Source organism: Podarcis tiliguerta (genome assembly GCF_965153285.1).
Source record: "Podarcis tiliguerta genome assembly, chromosome: 11".
NCBI classification, from domain to species: Eukaryota; Metazoa; Chordata; class Lepidosauria; order Squamata; family Lacertidae; genus Podarcis; species Podarcis tiliguerta.
The window spans coordinates 55,237,237-55,255,099 of NC_139544.1; the positions used below are offsets into that span (position 1 = coordinate 55,237,237).

A 17,863-nucleotide genomic window follows, 5' to 3' on the forward strand; every position below is an offset into this window, starting at 1 on the left:
GGATCGCGCCTCCTCGCGTCTGGGTGGGCGTGGTCTGCCCTCGCGAGGGGGACCGTCAGGATGCCGGGCGACCCGATTGGACTCCAACTCCCAGCATGCCTAACAACCGGCCGTATCAGATGGGGACTTCTGGGAGTTGGAGTCCAACAGCGCTCTCGCCCCCTTAAACGCACACATGAAGAGAAATTTCAGGCATAACTGCAGATAAAGAAACCGGACCGATATAATAATATCAATATTTTTATTTTTATTATATTTAATTATTATGTTATTATTATACTTATTTTATAATAATAGTAATTATTATTAATACTACTACTACTACTACTACTACTACTACTACTAAGAATGGAACTGAGGTAAAACATGGGGAAAGGCAGCAGAAGCGCTTCCGGGTCATGACTTTCTCATCTCCGCTCGGCTTGAAGGAAAGGGGGCGTGGCCTTTTCCGGCAAAAAGGGGGCGGTGCTGCGTGGCGGCCATTTTGTCCGCGGGTCCCTGACGTGAGGCGGCTGCGGCGGCTGCAAGAGAAGCAAGAAGAAGCGGCCCCGGCAGTAGCGGCGTCTCGTTCTCTCCCTTGGTTCTCCGCCGCCCTCTCCCGCCGCGATGCTGTCCGTGCGCGTAGCCGCCGCCCTCGCCCGCGCCCTGCCCCGGCAGGCTGGCCTGGTGAGAGAGACGCGAGAGCGGAGGGAGGGAGGGAAGTCCGTGTGAGGCGGCCGTCGGCGCCGCCATCTTGGGGCCCTGCGGGTGACATTGAGGAGGGGGGGAGGCTCCGTGCTCTTGTGGGCCTCGCTGCCCTGCAAGGCTGCCTCGCCCTCCTCGCGTGTCCCTGGGCTCCACGGCGGGATGGGGAGCGGGGTCGCGGGAGCTTCCCGTCCTCTCGCTTCCCTTCGCCCCTGGAGGCCTGGCAAGGTCACTGCGAAGGGAAACGGGTCCCTTTCAGCCGCTGCACCTTGGTGGGGGACAGAGAGCAAAGGCCCTGTGCCCGGTGGTTCTTCTTTTTAAATAAAGCCTCGTGATTGTGATTTATTCTGTTTCTACGATGACTTATAATGCGCAGCTGTACTAGGCATTGGAAAGCATGGGTGGTTGTCAGTGGTAATCAATAAATAGCGATAGCAATGGTTGTTCTTCCAATATTCCGCCTTTTCTTTTTTAAAGGTTGCAGGAGAGGCATTTTGACCCCTGATTTGCTCTTCTCTGAGCTGCGAACATCTTGGGCAGAAATGCAGTTGGGCTCCTTTTCACTTTGAGGGTGCAGAAGGTGTTATCCAGTCCCCATCACCCGCAATGCCTCCGTTCAATTTCTTAAGTTTATATTTTCAAAGCAATTCAGTTTCTGTCGCCACAGAATGGTATAGTTGGAGAAGACCCTGAGAGAGTCCTCTAGTCCAGCCCGCTGCAATGCAGGAATCTCAACTGGACCACGCACAGCAGATTAGAATATTGAGAAGTTTAAATGTCTTTAAAATCGAAGTGAAAGCCTGTAAAGACAGAATGCCAAAAAGGCGGCAGACCTGCAGCTGCTGATCCTGCAGCAACCGGAACCCAGATGAGGACAGAGGGGGAAAGAGAGAGGGGAAGGCCCTCCGCACAAGGGCCTTGTGGATAGATGGAGCGTGCATGGGCTCCTGAGAAGTGGCTGCTGTTTCAGGCATACTTGCCTTGCCTTGCCTTGCAGCAGGATGACAGCGCTTGTGGTGGTGTCATCACAGCATCGTCTTTTGGTATTTGTGACCTTGGTGGCATCTAATAAGAGAATCCTTTGGCATTGCCTTTTTTATGAGCTGTATTTGCTCACCTTTTGTGTTTAATCAGGGATTGAGAAAACTGCCTTCCAGACAAGTTTGGGAACTTAAAAAGATAAGTTCAGGGGTTGTAAATGCAACCACTCGTTTGGGGTCTCCCCTGTAGATCTATGTGCCTTGAAAGCCTGTCAGTGGTGGAAAGTCCTAGAGTTCTTCCTCCTCTGTTTTGTAAGATAGGTTTATATCTTCTTTATTTTTGTTACTTATTATTTGTTTAAAATTTATGTTGCCCTTCTGCAGCGGATCACAGGGCAGTTTATAATAGAAAAACACTAATACACCATTCATTCTTGACAAAAATTTCAGTGTAAATCTTCATTCATTCTAGCAATATACTTTGGTGGTGCAGCCCTAGGTTTCACAGCTGTGACTGCAGCTACATATTTGACAGTTCCATCAGCTCTTCACAGTCCTGTGTCTTCACATTTGCCATTACATTACAGAGTTGATGTATTTGTCCTTGTTGCTCTTTTCGACCAATTAGTGTTGAGAGCGTCCATGTGCAGTATTGCTGGTAGATTGTACTGAAGGTCATTCTTTAGAAAAGGCACCTCAAATTAAATTATTTCAGAGCTCCTACACAGTACTTGAAAAGGAGCAACAAATACCTGCATCCAGTTTCAAATGCAAGGCCTTACATGGGAGAGAGCTTTTTTAAAAAAAAAAAAACTGGACATCTCTATCCAAGAGGTTGTCTGCAATTTCCCCGTATTTTCCCAATTTTCAGTACAGTGACTATATAGGCATTACTTTTGTCCTTTGAATAGGTTTGTGCAAGAATGAATCTATGAAAGAAACTTTTCAGATGGCAGGGAGCTAGGCCCATTCCTTCTCCCAGGATTCTACAGAAGTGGAATGGAGGATGCCACTAAAATCAATATACAGTGGTGCCCCGCAAGACGAATGCCTCGCAAGACGGAAAACCCGCAAGATGAAAGGGTTTTCCGTCTGCAGAGGCGCTTCGCAGGACGAATTTCCCTATGGGCTTGCTTCGCAAGACGAAAAATGACGAAAAAAAATCGAATTATTATTTTTTGCTCCAAAACCCCTTATTCTGAATCGCTAAGCTGCTAAAAGCATTTTAGCAGCAAAACCGCTAATCCCCCCCCTAAAAAAAGCCGTTTTTAGCCCTTTTTAAGCCAATAGCGCTAATAGCGCTACTCCGTCAATGGGCTTGCTTCGCAAGACGAAAAAACCGCAAGACGAAAAGACTCCCGGAACGGATTCTTTTCGTCTTGCGAGGCACCACTGTACTTGAGCTGATTATTTCCCTTTCAATACCTTCCAGCCACTAATACTGAGTAGTCTGTACAAATCATTAAGATTTTGTATCTTCTTTCTCTGTGTTGGTGGTGCCAAAACCTTACTTGCTAAAGTCACATGCAGCAGTATTGAATCTAAAGCTACAATCTTGTGCATTTCTACCCAGGAGAAAGCCCCATTCGCTACAGTGGGTGTATAATTCCAAGTAAACCTGCATACTAGAAATGGACTGTACCATATGTCTACCTGTTCTAGATACTGCAGTGATGGAGAAACTTTTAGAGACCGAGTGCCCAAACTGCAACCCAAAACCCACTTATTTATTGCAAAATGCCAACACAGCAATTTAACCTGAATACCGAGGTTTCAGTTTAGAAAAAAAACAACAACTCATACATGCTTGGAGCATGAGGAGCAGTTCAAGTGATGCGCTTGGCTGGCTCTGCCTGACTCAGTAGAGGGGCACAGAATGGAGCGGGAGCAGCTGGGCTGGGCAGAGGTGTGGGTTATGTGAAAAATGTCCTCAGGCGTGCATGGAGAATGGGAGGGGAGCAGCCCAGCCCCGCCTCCCTCTGGCTTTCTAGTGGCGAACTCTGTGCTGGGGTGATGGCGCGCATGCCCACAGAGAGGGCTCTGAGTGGCCCCTCTGACACGCGTACCATAGGTTCGCCACCACTGAGATACCGTATACCAGTAACATACCTTTATGGTTGAAATAATCAATAGCTGATATATAAGAGCTGATAACTGGAATTAAGTAAACCCTGCGGGGAGATGGAGTGAGGAGTAGCAAAAACGAGTGTGATTTCATAAATGTCAAGAAAGTGATAATAAGTTGAACGTAAAAGTCAAAAGATTTTTCTTTATGCTAGGTTTCTCGGAATGCTTTGGGTGCATCATTTGTTGTAACAAGGAACCTCCATGCCTCCAAAACAAGTCAACAGAAAACAGGTGAGTAAAAAATAAATATTTGGAAACTCAACTTAGGTAATAAAGTATGATAGTGATTACTGTTAACTGCAGCTAAGCATTGATTTGGTGAAACATGTGGAAACAAAATAAATACAGCATTTTATGTAGTACTGTATAGCAATTACGTAACTGGTTACGCTTCTAAATGTTTTGGAATAGGTATATTAACTAAAGTTTTAATTTTCTGTTGGAGTTTTAAGAAATAGCGGCAGTTGGGCAAATAGAAGAGTACTTTGATTACCATTTAGCTTAATCTAATTCATGATTGTACAGAATCAAGAAATGAAACTGTTAAATATTCCATCCAGCTTACCTAACACATGCAAGCTTCGTTGAGTAGGTTTTAGAAAGTTGAGTCAAATGTTCAAATACACCTTGAAAACCTTGTCTGAAGGGTATATGTCCACCAAAGAAAGATAAAACAATAAAATGTTTTTTTCTGCTTTTACAGTTGTAGATCTGTTCTCTCTATATATGGTGTCTTGCATGCCATTGGCTAGATTAGAGGTGGACATCTAAGCTTTCATAGACTAAATAGAGTCTTGTCACCACACCACACAGAAGGATGTGCTATAAACAAGATTCAGACCTAACCTATCTTGTTTAATCCAGACTACCAGAAATGTCACTTTTGATGTAAAGCAAGCTAAGGTTCTACGAGTCTTCCAGTGGCACAAGAAATTTCATTGTCCTGACTTAAATTCTGCCAGGCACTGCTGAAGTATCCTCAATTCTTGAAGAGCGCATTCTGGGCGCTGACACCTCTGCTGAGCTTCAAGAAACTGGCCGTGTGCTTTCCATTGGTGACGGTATTGCCCGTGTGTATGGCCTCAGGAATGTTCAAGCAGAAGAAATGGTTGAGTTCTCTTCTGGGCTTAAGGTAGGTTTTGTTTTCAGTGCATCTGTATTTGTATTAAGTGCCTGTGTAAAACTTGTGATTCTTGGTTTGAAGGTGTCTTCATACCTTTTGGTTACATTGTGAAAGGTACCTGATTATGAGTAATGTTGGGACTGGAATGTGGTTTAAAATCAAATCGTTACAAAGAGGCTTTACTCACTGAAGATATGACACCCGCCACTATGATTATAGCTCTAACATAATGTGCTCAGCCATAGCATATCCTATATGGAATATCATCACTGTCTGATACTGTTTTCAAACCTTATAGCCTGGTAGACTTCAGTTGGTTGTGGGAATCTGCCCTGCCAACACTTGACTGGAGTGTCTCATGAATGCATCTTTTCAATTCCTTCTTAAATTAACTTTCTTTCTAGGGTATGTCCCTGAACTTGGAGCCTGACAACGTTGGTGTCGTCGTCTTTGGTAATGACAGGTTGATTAAGGAGGGGGACGTTGTGAAGAGAACAGGAGCCATTGTGGATGTCCCAGTTGGCGAAGAGTTGCTGGGACGTGTTGTAGACGCACTGGGAAATGCCATCGATGGAAAGGTTGGTGTGGCAACGATGTTTACTGCTTTTGCGTGTCGGTTATCAGTAGTGAGCAAATTTGGGAAAATGACAATGTTGTCTTCCTTTTAAAGGGTGCCATCGCTTCCAAGATTCGCAGGAGGGTTGGTCTGAAGGCACCTGGGATCATTCCTAGAATCTCTGTGCGAGAGCCCATGCAAACTGGCATCAAGGCCGTAGACAGCTTGGTACCAATTGGTCGTGGTCAGCGTGAGCTGATTATTGGAGACAGGCAGACAGGGTAAGGAGCTAGTGTCTCGCTCAAACTGCTTTTCCTAACTGCTGTTAAGTTTTCTGTGATGCAAAAGTGCCCTGTGAATTCAGAAAAGTGTCTTATTCTTAAAGCTCCCATTTTTCAGGGATCCCTTTCACACATTGATTTGTTGGCCAAGGAGCCCAGTGCCCCTGTCTCAAATCTCCTGGGCTTTGTAGAAAGCTCTGGGGCATTTTTTTTTAGGTGTATCCAGTTCAGGCAGTGCAGTGGCTCTACAACAAACTTCCAATGAATTCCTGATTACATTCAGCTCATTGTAAAATAAGATTCATATGGGGAGAGAAGCTTGTCCATGATTATTATGCTTGCACACAATTATGTTGTAAACTGCCTTGTGATCTTCAGGTGAATAGTGCTGTATAAATTAAATAAATAATAGTTATAATAATTTCCTCAATGAGGAACCCTGGGGCTCCCCAAAATATAGCTTGAAATCTTTTGTAAAAGCTTTGGACAGGCTGTAGGAAATGATGCTAAATGACCTGCTATTCTCCTTGCAGGAAAACTTCAATTGCTATTGATACCATCATCAACCAAAAACGATTTAACGATGGGACTGATGAAAAGAAGAAACTGTACTGTATTTATGTTGCAATTGGCCAGAAAAGATCCACTGTTGCTCAACTGGTGAAGAGGCTCACTGATGCAGGTATTTATGTATTTTGCACAAACTTCCTAGATGGAAGTGAAGTTTGTGGAAATGGATAGCATAAACGTTTTTTGAACTGTTTTTATCTGTGTATTATTGATCTATAACTGTTTTATGTACACAGCTGAGATGTTCTTGACAGCAGAATATTTGTCAAGTTCCATGTCCCATTATCTTGGTACTAAGCTCTGTTAGTTAAAGACCTGCTTTGCTTTCCTGAAACTGCAGCTTAATTTTATTTCTGTTAAATGCTAAATTTGCACAACTTACAGTGTGCCGGGGTAAGGACAAATAGGAGAAAACATGCCCCCTAGTTCCTGCAGATACAAAGAGAAATGACACACTTTTGTAAACTCTGACATTTACTGTAGCAAAGTCCCCCACTTTGAAATACTGTGAGAAAATGGTATGGTGCGATGGGGCAAAATCTGGTAACTGAATGGCTGTTAGCCAATCTGTTTCCATTTCCATTTAATTAGAAACTGACACTGACAAAACTGTTTCAAACCATTTTTTCCAGATGCCATGAAGTACACTATTGTGGTCTCTGCTACAGCCTCAGACGCTGCCCCCCTTCAGTATTTGGCTCCTTATTCTGGCTGCTCCATGGGCGAATACTTCAGAGACAATGGCAAACATGCTCTGATTATCTATGATGACTTATCCAAACAGGTTTGAATGTCCTGTTGGCTTCTTAATTTGCGGGGCACAAACTTGGACCTTAAGAAGATTCTTGGAGCCGGTGAAACAGATGTAACATCTTTCTTGTATCTACAGGCTGTTGCCTACCGCCAGATGTCCCTGTTGCTGCGTCGTCCACCTGGCCGAGAGGCCTACCCCGGCGATGTATTCTACCTGCACTCCCGCCTTTTGGAAAGAGCAGCCAAAATGAACGATTCCTTTGGAGGTGGCTCTCTGACTGCCCTTCCTGTCATCGAGACTCAAGCTGGTGATGTGTCAGCCTACATTCCAACCAATGTAATCTCTATCACCGATGGTCAGGTAGGATCCCAAAGCACTTAATTGAGAATCCGCGTACAGAATGGTCTGGGCTGACCTGAAGTCCATATTGGGCCCAATTGCACTTCTTTAGTCACATTAGTGTCTGGTAAAATTAAATATTGGTTTTCCCCACAGATCTTCTTGGAAACTGAGCTGTTCTACAAAGGTATCCGCCCAGCCATCAACGTTGGTCTGTCTGTGTCTCGTGTCGGTTCTGCTGCTCAGACAAGGGCTATGAAGCAGGTAAGTGTAAAATCTTAGTTATATTGACACTATGGTTTAGCTAAGCATTCAGTTTGTTGTGTTGGGATGCAGGATCACAGCAGCAGTATCGTTCTGTTGTAGCATTTCATTATCTCAATTAGAACTATTGAATAAAAGAGGCTCATGTGGCAAGCTAGTGAGTATTCTCTGGTTAGCATACAGAATTGCATATTCCATGCTGCTGTCTCTGCAGGAATGGGTTTAGTAAAAGTTTAAGTGGAGGCCAGTTTAGCAAAAGCAAGATTGGAAATTTCTTGAGCAATAGCATAATATGCCAGACCTTTTCTATATCAATTCTGCTTAGACCATTTTTGTCTAATTGTTGTACCTCCTGGTCCTGGCTCCTCTGACTTTGAGCAATAATTTCTGTAGGACAAGAGGGTACTCTTGAGTGGCAATGATATCTGAGTAATATCATTAATCTGACTAATTAACAATGACAATAACAAAAGGCGCTAAATTTAGCTGCTGTGGATGACAACTGCTGAAACGAATGACAAATTCTGTATGAAAACATAATGAGCTTAGTTCTGGTACTGAGAAATGTTTGGTGGCAGCTTGTTCCTTAATTCTAAGCCTGTGTCAGGCCGCTGAGCTGCCATTTGTACCTAGCACCAATTGGTGGACCTTAGCATCCTAGTAAAAACACAGTTGTTTTCCTAGGCCTGAAGCCTGCCCATCCCTGACAGTGCCATATTTAATCTGGATAGTTAACTGTGACCCCTCCTATATTGTCATAGCAATTCTGATGGTCCAGGAGGTAGCTGAAGACACAGACTGGCAAGCGGAAAGTGTTCAGAATGATTTGCCTAGAAAAGGCAATAAGCCTGTCCACTCTTTTCTCTAGGTGGCCGGAACCATGAAACTGGAACTGGCTCAGTACCGTGAAGTAGCTGCTTTTGCCCAGTTTGGATCAGATCTGGATGCTGCTACTCAGCAGCTGCTCAATCGTGGTGTACGACTGACTGAACTGCTTAAACAAGGACAATATGGTAAGAATTCTGCATGACTTCTAGTTCTAACACACCCTCCCCATGTTACACAAGGCTGAGGAATGTTTTTCAGCCCAAGGTCTGCTTTATTCCTTCTGGACAATCTTCTTTTTTGGGGGGGGGGGGGCTCTGGGCCAGAAGCAAAATTATATTGTTTTCCTTTGTATCTTCTACACACACCCCTCTCTGTTGTCCAGTCTGGCAAGCCAGAGGCATTATCAGAGTTCAAGGGCACATTCTAGCCAGGCAGAAAAATTCAAGGATTGTGTAATGCAGGGTCTCTGAAGGGTGTAACCTGGGGAGGAGGTCCTGAGGGCCAGAGAGAGATGATTGGAGGATTGCGTTTGGCCCCTGGACCTGGGGTGCCCTGTGCCTGATGTAATAGGTGAAGGTTTGCTGAATGACTCCTCAGTTTAGTTGAAATCTTGCTGAGCACAAATAAGTGTAGAAATAAAACAGGTGCCTGCTCATGTTCCAGTGTTTAGAATGAGGTAGTCAGAAACCTTTCCTGACTTTGCAGATCCTTGGGTCCCCTACAGGAGGATAGAACTTCTTTCTTCCTCCTTTTCTGAGCTCCTGTTAGGCCTAATGTTGTAGCATTGCCTAATTCCATCACTATCACTTCGGGTGATGTCTGGGCAAAATAGAGTACAGTGGTACCTCGCAAGACGAATGCCTTGGAAGACGAAAACTCGCAAGACAAAAGAGTTTTTCGTTTTCTGAGTTGCTTCGCAAGACGGATTTCCCTATGGGCTTGCTTCGCAAGACGAAAACGTCTTGCGCCTTTTTCTTAAAACCGCCAATGCATTCCTATGGGAAACCGTCAATACACAGTGGTGCTTTGCAAGACGAAAAAACTCGCATAACGAAAAAACTCGCAAAACGAATTAATTTCGTCTTGCGAGGCACCACTGTAATTAATAAAACACTTTCTCTTTTCCTGAATCAGTTTATTTGATCAAGGGAAAATGCTTATTTGCTGAAGATGAAAGAGAAGTTCCTTGTACATATGCATGTGTGGGGAGGGGGAAAGAGAAATGTGATTTTCCTGTGTCTGGCTGGGAATCTTGGCAGTCTTAAGATGTTTCCCTGCAACTCCTGGAGGTCTCTGAGCAGAGAAGTATCTGCCTTGAGCAGTAGCTTGAACCTTTCTATTAAGGGGAGTGTGAAGTGTTCTTAACTTTCTGTACCAAATCCTGTTGCCCCTGCCTTAACTATAGTTAGCATAGGCACAGGTTTGCTGTGTCTTGTGGCACGCTAATGACCAAGTGGTCTAACCTAAGTTTGCACATTTCTCTCTGTAGTTCCCATGGCTATTGAGGAACAAGTTGCTGTTATCTATGCTGGGGTAAGAGGCCACCTGGACAAGCTGGAGCCCAGCAAGATCACCAAATTCGAGAGTGCTTTCCTTGCTCACGTTCTGAGCCAGCACCAGGCCCTCCTCTCCACAATCAGGTAAAATAGACTAGAAACTTCCACTTGCTTGTGAGGCAGTCATACATTTCTATGGAATGACTGTGGCTTTGAACAACTGAAAGTTCTTACAGTTCTGAGGATTATTGTTAAAGAGCAGGAATGACTTTATAAAAACAGTACAAAGTTTCACTTGGAAGAGCTGCTTCAAAAGGCTGCCTTTGGATGGCGCACAGCACTTGCATTTAATATTTAGGTTCCTTTTATAATATCGTTAAATATGGCGATTTATGGATAATGGTGGAGGTGGGGGAAAGAGAAAGCTGGTGGCAGAAAAAGTCGCTGCAGAAGGGTTGAAGTGAAGGAGTGGTTGCTACACAGTCTGCTGTGGATGAGAGTTCAAATTTGGTTGGTTTTGCCTTGACAGGACTGATGGGAAGATCTCTGAACAAACTGAAGCCAAGCTGAAGGAAATAGTCACAAATTTCCTGGCAACATTTGAAGCATAAACTCTTTGACAGTTCTCTATACAAGGCATATTTTGTCACTGAACGGTGGTAGCACTCTGGTTCCATTTTTTTACCAGAGGCTTAATAAAAGGTATGTGTGTGTTGAATGTACAGATCTCATTGAGAATTAAAAGTTCCATGTAAAGAAGTCTTGTGGCCATAGTGCTCACTGCGATAGTGACCTGCTGGCATCCAACATAGGTGTGTACATGGCAAATAAAATCTTGCAAACCATACTGATTTTTCGTTAGGGTAATACTTTTAAGACTCGGTGCAAACATTGCACACTGTCAATTAAAGAACAAAAGCTTTCTTTTAAAGGCTGTTTGCCCTTAAACACACATGTGGGAGAGTTGCTTTGCCTCTTTGCCGTACTGCTCAGACTTTCTAACCTGGGGGTTGACAATGTGGTTTGGGGTTAGGTGGTTGGAATATTAGGATGGGAAGGTATGTTTGGGTGGCTGCAAAATGGGCAGCAGAGTTTTAATCCATTGTACAAGCTGCTTGTACAGGCCAAACTAGCCCTACCCCATTCTAAAAGGGGTTTACTCAGGTGGCCAAAACCACAAGTTTCGAACAGCTTGTTTTTCCTTTCATTGTCCACACCCCCACTAATCAGAGACAGTCCATTCATGAGGGAACCACCTTAGGTGGCACATCAGCCTCCAAGAAGCACATCGCCTGACGACACATTGCCAGAAAACTAGTCTCACCCCTTTTAGAAAAGTTTTGGCCTTGTAGAGGAAAAGAAAAGTATTGGCAAGAAACACACACAGGCCACTTCTCTAAAACACATATTGGAAAGGTAGGTGCACAAACATCTCAACACAGCTATATTTTTTTCCTATGTGTGTATTCAGGCCTATGTGCAAACAGGTTGGTGGCATCTGCTGCACCTTGAAACTTTGCTTCTGCCTTCATCCCTCAATGTGACATCACATCCGACACTTTCTGGCATGTTTTCAAGCACCTAAAACTGCCCTTAGCTGGAGGGTGGGGGAGAGACGTGGTTCTCCAGTTTGCACATTTAGGATTACACGACTTGTTTGACTGGGAGGTGCTTTTCCTTTGACGCTTAGAACAGTTTCACATACTTTGGCCTCCAGCTGTTTTTGGACTGCAATTTCCATCACCCCTAGCCAGCAGAACCAGTACATTGAATGTATGGACCAGTAGAGGGCAGCACATGCACAGACAATAAACCCTAGGGCACTGCAATAAAAAACATGAAAGCATTGTGTTACATGAACATGCCTGCTTGGCTGTGTTCATTTGACTCCTTGAAACCAATTGCCCAGCTTCCCAAGCTGCTGTCCTTCTCCGCTGCCTTGTAGTTCTTAGCACTCAGCCCTTTCCTAGAACTTAGATAATATACTCCCTCAGATCCTGTTTCACCACCTCATCTTTCTAGCCTTTACCATTCCTTAGGTAAAGGTTAAGGTACCCCTGCCCGTACGGGCCAGTCTTGACAGACTCTAAGGTTGTGCGCCCATCTCACTCAAGAGGCCGGGGGCCAGCGCTGTCCGAAGACACTTCCGGGTCACGTGGCCAGCATGACATCGCTGCTCTGGCGAGCCAGAGCCGCACACGGAACGCCGTTTACCTTCCCGCTAGTAAGCGGTCCCTATTTATCTACTTGCACCCGGGAGTGCTTTCGAACTGCTAGGTTTGCAGGCGCTGGGACCGAACAACGGGAGCGCACCCCGCCGCGGGGATTCGAACCTTATTTTACTTTTTAAATTCCATTAATCTATTTATACTTAAATCCTTATAACATTTCTACTAAAGCCATATAACTTCATTCCAACATTTTAACATTCATTAATTTTGCAGTATTTCTGTAAATAATCTTTTTCCAGTCTTCTTCCACCGACTCCTCTCCCTGGTCTCGGATTCTGCCAGTCATTTCCGCCACTTCCATGTAATCCATCAACTTCATCTGCCATTCTTCCCGGGTGGGTAGATCTTGGGTCTTCCAATATCTGGCCATAAATAATTGTCATGCTCACTCTAGATCTTCTTGCTTAGCCTCCCTGCCTTTCAGGAAATGTGCTGCTATGGGAACTAATAAGGCAGTGATGGGCAACCTGTTGTCATCCTGGTGCTGCTGGACCCCCAACTCCCATCAACCCCAGCCAGTACTCACCTGGAGTACTGTGTCCAGTTCTGGGCACCACAGTTCAAGAAGGACACTGACAAACTGGAACGTGTCCAGAGGAGGGCAACCAAAATGGTCAAAGGCCTGGAAACGATGCCTTATGAGGAACGGCTAAGGGAGCTGGGCATGTTTAGCCTGGAGAAGAGGAGGTTAAGGGGTGATATGATAGCCATGTTCAAATATATAAAAGGATGTCACATAGAGGAGGGAGAAAGGTTGTTTTCTGCTGCTCCAGAGAAGCGGACACGGAGCAATGGATCCAAACTACAAGAAAGAAGATTCCACCTAAACATTAGGAAGAACTTCCTGACAGTAAGAGCTGTTTGACAGTGGAATTTGCTGCCAAGGAGTGTGGTGGAGTCTCCTTCTTTGGAGGTCTTTAAGCAGAGGCTTGACAACCATATGTCAGGAGTGCTCTGATGGTGTTTCCTGCTTGGCAGGGGGTTGGACTCGAAGGCCCTTGTGGTCTCTTCCAACTCTATGATTCTATGATTCAGTATGGGATAATGGGAATTGCAGTTCATCCAGGACCACAGGTTCCCCACACTTGTTCGAAGGCAGCAGTCTCCCCTACTCCCCAACAGCATGACCAGAGGAGTTTGGAATCTCCCATGCAACAGCACTCTGCCAGTACAGTGGTACCTCGGGTTACATACGCTTCAGGTTACAGACTCCACTAACCCAGAAATAGTACCTCGGGTTAAGAACTTTGCTTCAGGATGAGAACAGAAATCGTGCTCCGGTGGCGTGCGGCAGCAGGAGGCCCCATTAGCTAAAGTGGTGCTTCAGGTTAAGAACAGTTTCAGGTTAAGTACAGACCTCTGGTACCGTATTTTCACTCTATAAGACACACCAGACTACAAGACGCACCTAGTTCTTGGAGGAGGAAAACAAGAAAAAATATATTCTGAATCTCAGAAGCCAGAACAGCAAGAGGGATCGCTACGCAGTGAAAGCAGCAATCCCTCTTGCTGTTCTGGCTCTGGGATAGCTGCGCAGCCTGCATTCGCTCCATAAGACGCACACACATTTCCCCTTATGTTTTAGGAGGGAAAAAGTGAGTTATAGAGCAAAAAATACAGTACTTAACCCGAGGTACTACTGTAATGTGCAAATGAGGCCTTAGAGCAATGGTGACCAGACTTTCTCCCCACCCCATAGACCACTTGAAAATTGCTAAGGGTCTTTGCAAACCACCTAGTGATTTTTCTGTCCTAGTCATTGCTGGACGATTTGTAATAGTATTTTATTGTGTTAGAATTCCATACCATTCAATATCAAATGCAATATAAGAAATAAAAGAAGCAATACAATTACAATTTAAGAGTATTTAAGGTGATGGATATTCCCTCTCAAGTCACAAATCCAATGACACACTGCAGACCAGGTGAATGAAGCTCGTGAGCCATATTTTAGGAACCCCTGCCTAGAGATTAAATCCATACCTCTCAGCATGTGTGCATGGTGTATCGGGTGTGTGTGAGTGAAATAATGGCTTTAAGGTCTCCAGTTTAAGCAACTTTGGAGATGATCAAGAGGCACAAGATTAGAGGAGTCACACATGGAAAAGCCCCAGAGTTCATCCACCCTTCAAAGAAACCTGACACGTACATTCCATTTCCCAGCAGTCAAAGTTTCCTTCCTAGCCCATGGCTTTTTCCTCTTTCATCAGAAGTCACGTATGTGACGGAAGGCCAGTGCTCCATCTTGTTCACCTGTGCTGTGGCTTGCACAACCAGAGCACACATTTCCAACTCCTTTTTCGAAACCCTGATGTAATATATTGTAATATACCATATTTTTTGCTCTATAAGACTCACTTTTTCCCTCCTAAAAAGTAAGGGGAAATGTGTGTGCGTCTTATGGAGTGAATGCAGGCTGTGCAGCTATCCCAGGAGCCAGAACAGCAAGAGGGATTGCTGCTTTCGCTGCGCAGCGATCCCTCTTGCTATTCTGGCTTCTGAGATTCAGAATTTTTTTTTTCGTTTTCCTCCTCCAAAAACTAGGTGCGTCTTGTGGTCTGGTGCGTCTTATAGAGCGAAAAATACGGTATTTTAAGCCAACACTGAGGGTTCAGATCGCAGATACATGATTGACCCAAAGGCTCACCCATTGGATCTTGTTGGAAGAGGGGGCTTGGTATCCCCTATAATAAACACGGGGCCAAATAAAACATTTCATTGTACAGTGATACCTCGGTTTACAAACTTAATCCGTTCTGGAAGTCCGTTCTTAAACTGAAACTCCTTAAACTGAGGTGCGCTTTCCCTAATGAGGCCTCCTGCCGCTGGTGCCTTTCCACCGTTCGGATTCCGTTCTTATACCAAGGTAAAGTTCTCAAACCAAGACACTATTTCCAGTTTTGCAGAGTTTGTAAACGGAATCATTCTTAAGCCGGACTGTTCTTAAACTTAGGTACCACTACTGCGGAGTTGTTCCTGGTATTAAGAAAAATAACTGCTTTGCCATGCTACAGGGTGTTAGTGGTACCTCTGGTGGGGGACATGATGTGCTCCTTCTGGGGTAGTTTGTCCATCTTTGGTCCCTACTGTGCACTCAGCTCTCACCTGTGACTTCTAGGAGCTGTCAGCATGCAACAGCGGCCACACCCCAGGAATGGCTCTGACTGGCTGGCTAAACCAGGTGAGCGTAGCCGATGGGTCTCAAATCCTCGGTGAGTTAGGGACTTCACCTGCATGTGAAGACAGGCTCTGGTGGATTGAACAGACGAGACCAATAGTGGGTCCAACAGTGTGGTGTAGTGGTTAAGAGCAGCGGACTCATAATCTGGTGAACCGGGTTCGCTTCCCCGCTCCTCCACATGCAGCTGCTGGGTGATCTTGGGCCAGTCACACTTCTCTGAAGTCTCTCAGCCCCACTCACCTCACAGAGTGTTTGTTGTGGGGGAGGAAGGGAAAGGAGAATGTTAGCCACTTTGAGACCCCTTCGGGTAGTGATAAAGCAGGATATCAAATCCAAACTCCTCCTCCTCCTCCTCTTCTTAAGGCGGCTTCTGCATGTGCTGTAGAGGGAAGATAGATAAGCACATGGGACTTATCAACTTGGGAAGGTAGCCCACCTTGGAGAAGGAAAATTCTGATCCTAAACCAGTGCTGTACCTACAGGGGGGCTAGCGGGGGGGGGGGGTTGCCCCGGACAGAGCCGCCAGAGGAGCACTGTTAAGGCTCCCAGCTGTTGCGATGCGTCCAAGGGAACGGGGGCAATCGGCAGACCCCTAGCTGGCTCCAGCCCACCGACCGGCAGTCAGTCGAACTCCAGTCCTCGGCTCTGCATCAAAAAATGTGACTCAGAGCTTCAGAAGCTGAGCACGCAAGCCAGCAAAAATAACAAACTCTTCGTGACGGAAGGGCGGACAGAGGCAGATGTCAAACATATTTACAAGCAGTTTATTCAGCATAGATCAGGAGAAAGAAAAACATGTCTGCTCTCTTTCATGTCCAAGAGCAAGAAGCATAAGGCAAAAGCTATACACAAACGGAAGTTCCCAGCAAGCTGTGCTGGAATGTAAACAGACATGTGACATACAACAGCTGTTTAGGTGGAACGGAACATCAATATCAATATTGATGTTAGGAACATCAATATCCTAACACCAACCTGTGTGTGTGTGTGTGTGTGTGTGTGTGTATGTACGCAAATGAGCATGGGTTTGTGTGTGCCAAACTGGGTCTTTGACCCGGGTGAAAGAAAGCCTAGTTTCGCCCCTGCTAAACCTCTGCTGCCTTGTGGGATATCTTTGCAAGAAGAAAAGGCTAAGGAGTAAACCCTACGCGAATCTGGAGTCCCTAAAACAGTTGTATGGCACTTTGTTCTCTTCCTTCTGGCAACTCCTGCGGCCAAGCTACTGCCAAAAATCGTCTTCTGCTTTCCTTTGGACCACATCAGCGTGGCCAAGAGGAGGGTCTTCTCATCTGGGTAACCCAGAACCTCCATAGCCACTGCCCAGGCTTGTGTCCCAGGGATGTGAGTGATACTGTGGTCTAAACAGGTCTAATCTTGGCCTTGAAGCAAGATTAACGCTGCATCCCATAGTTGGTGTGGTGTAGTGGTTAAGAGCGGTGGACTCGTAATCTGGTGAACCGGGTTCGCGTCTCCGCTCCTCCACATGCAGCTGCTGGGTGACCTTGGGCCAGTCACGCTTCTTTGAAGTCTCTCAGCCCCACTCACCTCACAGAGTGTTTGTTGTGGGGGAGGAAGGGAAAGGAGAATGCTAGCTGCTTTGAGACTCCTTAAAGGGAGTGAAAGGCGGGATATCAAATCCAAACTCTTCTTCTTCTTCTTCTTTGACTGGACTAAAGCGTCCAGGGGTCTTTTACCTTTTTTTAATCCAGGGAGGTCACTTTGGTGCTGTTAACACAACGGTTTGCCTTCACCCCTGGAGGCACACTCCATTGTCTCTTCAAGCAGAGGGATAACAGCCACCACCATGGTATCATTTTGTGTGTTCATCCCCACATTGTACCTGGATTTAGGGATGTCACTAATCCAATAATTGTGCAGCTTCCTGGGTTTCTGGAGACACTTTCCAGGAAAGTACACCTTCCTGCTGGTGTTTTCCCCACCTCCATAGTCTTGCTCCATAGACTTCCTTGCTGTAATATGATGCTTGCGGGTGAATCCTCCCGGAACACCCAGTTTCATTCAGGTCTGTTCCTTACACTCAGTCGCACATTACAGCAAGGGAGCCTCCCTGGGTGCAGGAGAGACAGAAAGGAAAAGAGGACAGAAAGGCTCATGGATTTAATATGGAATACTTTTTCTACAGTGGAAAGAACGCTCTTCAAAGAAACATCTCTACCAAAGGAGGTAAGAAAGCGGCGGTTGGAGAAGGAAAGGAAGCACAGGTGATTTTGGAAGAAGTATTAAATCTTTGTTGTGAGTTCTGGCTTAGAGGTCCTTTTGGGCTTACACGGGTCATCTTGGACATTTTCCAGGGACTGGGCAAAAGCATTTCAATCTTGTGACAAGCACATCCTTTGCAGGCAGACAACCGCCTAGATTTAATCCCTGGTTCAGGCAACTGAAAAGATCAGGCATAGAATGTAGCTTGAGGCTGGATCTAACATGCAGA

General features: G+C 45.4%; 2 protein-coding genes and 1 long non-coding RNA gene across 3 annotated transcripts in view; all 3 read left to right on the forward strand.

Annotated features, from left to right (window-relative positions):
- LOC310659634 overlaps window positions 1-14,087 on the forward strand; it is a 43,497-nt gene extending 29,410 nt beyond the window's left edge. Inside the window, exon 2 of the long non-coding RNA XR_014502889.1 lies at window positions 13,867-14,087. This is a non-coding gene — a long non-coding RNA (uncharacterized lncRNA). The remainder of the gene's footprint in view (window positions 1-13,866) is intronic.
- On the forward strand, window positions 416-10,849 carry ATP5F1A (ATP synthase F1 subunit alpha). The gene is made up of 12 exons (XM_083402944.1): window positions 416-666; window positions 3,944-4,022; window positions 4,754-4,923; window positions 5,319-5,492; window positions 5,585-5,751; window positions 6,285-6,433; window positions 6,954-7,105; window positions 7,211-7,435; window positions 7,571-7,678; window positions 8,547-8,691; window positions 9,996-10,146; window positions 10,532-10,849. The coding sequence occupies exons 1-12, from the start codon at window positions 607-609 to the stop codon at window positions 10,611-10,613; spliced, it is 1,662 nt and encodes a 553-aa protein (XP_083259070.1). The 5' UTR covers window positions 416-606; the 3' UTR covers window positions 10,614-10,849.
- Window positions 14,088-17,443: 3,356 nt separating the features above from the next.
- The window catches only part of PSTPIP2 (proline-serine-threonine phosphatase interacting protein 2), a 66,535-nt gene continuing 66,115 nt past the window's right edge, over window positions 17,444-17,863 (forward strand). The window contains exon 1 of the mRNA XM_083403111.1: window positions 17,444-17,598. Within this exon, the coding sequence (XP_083259237.1) occupies window positions 17,527-17,598 (72 nt within the window). The 5' untranslated portion in view covers window positions 17,444-17,526. The remainder of the gene's footprint in view (window positions 17,599-17,863) is intronic.

Excerpts from the sequence above, each read along its gene's own strand:
- ATP5F1A (XM_083402944.1), top strand. The coding sequence starts at position 607 with ATGCTGTCCGTGCGCGTAGCCGCCGCCCTCGCCCGCGCCCTGCCCCGG. Across the intron at positions 4,924-5,318 it reads AGTTCTCTTCTGGGCTTAAG|GGTATGTCCCTGAACTTGGA; the intron begins GTAGGTTTTGTT and ends CTTTCTTTCTAG. Across the intron at positions 8,692-9,995 it reads GCTTAAACAAGGACAATATG|TTCCCATGGCTATTGAGGAA; the intron begins GTAAGAATTCTG and ends TTCTCTCTGTAG.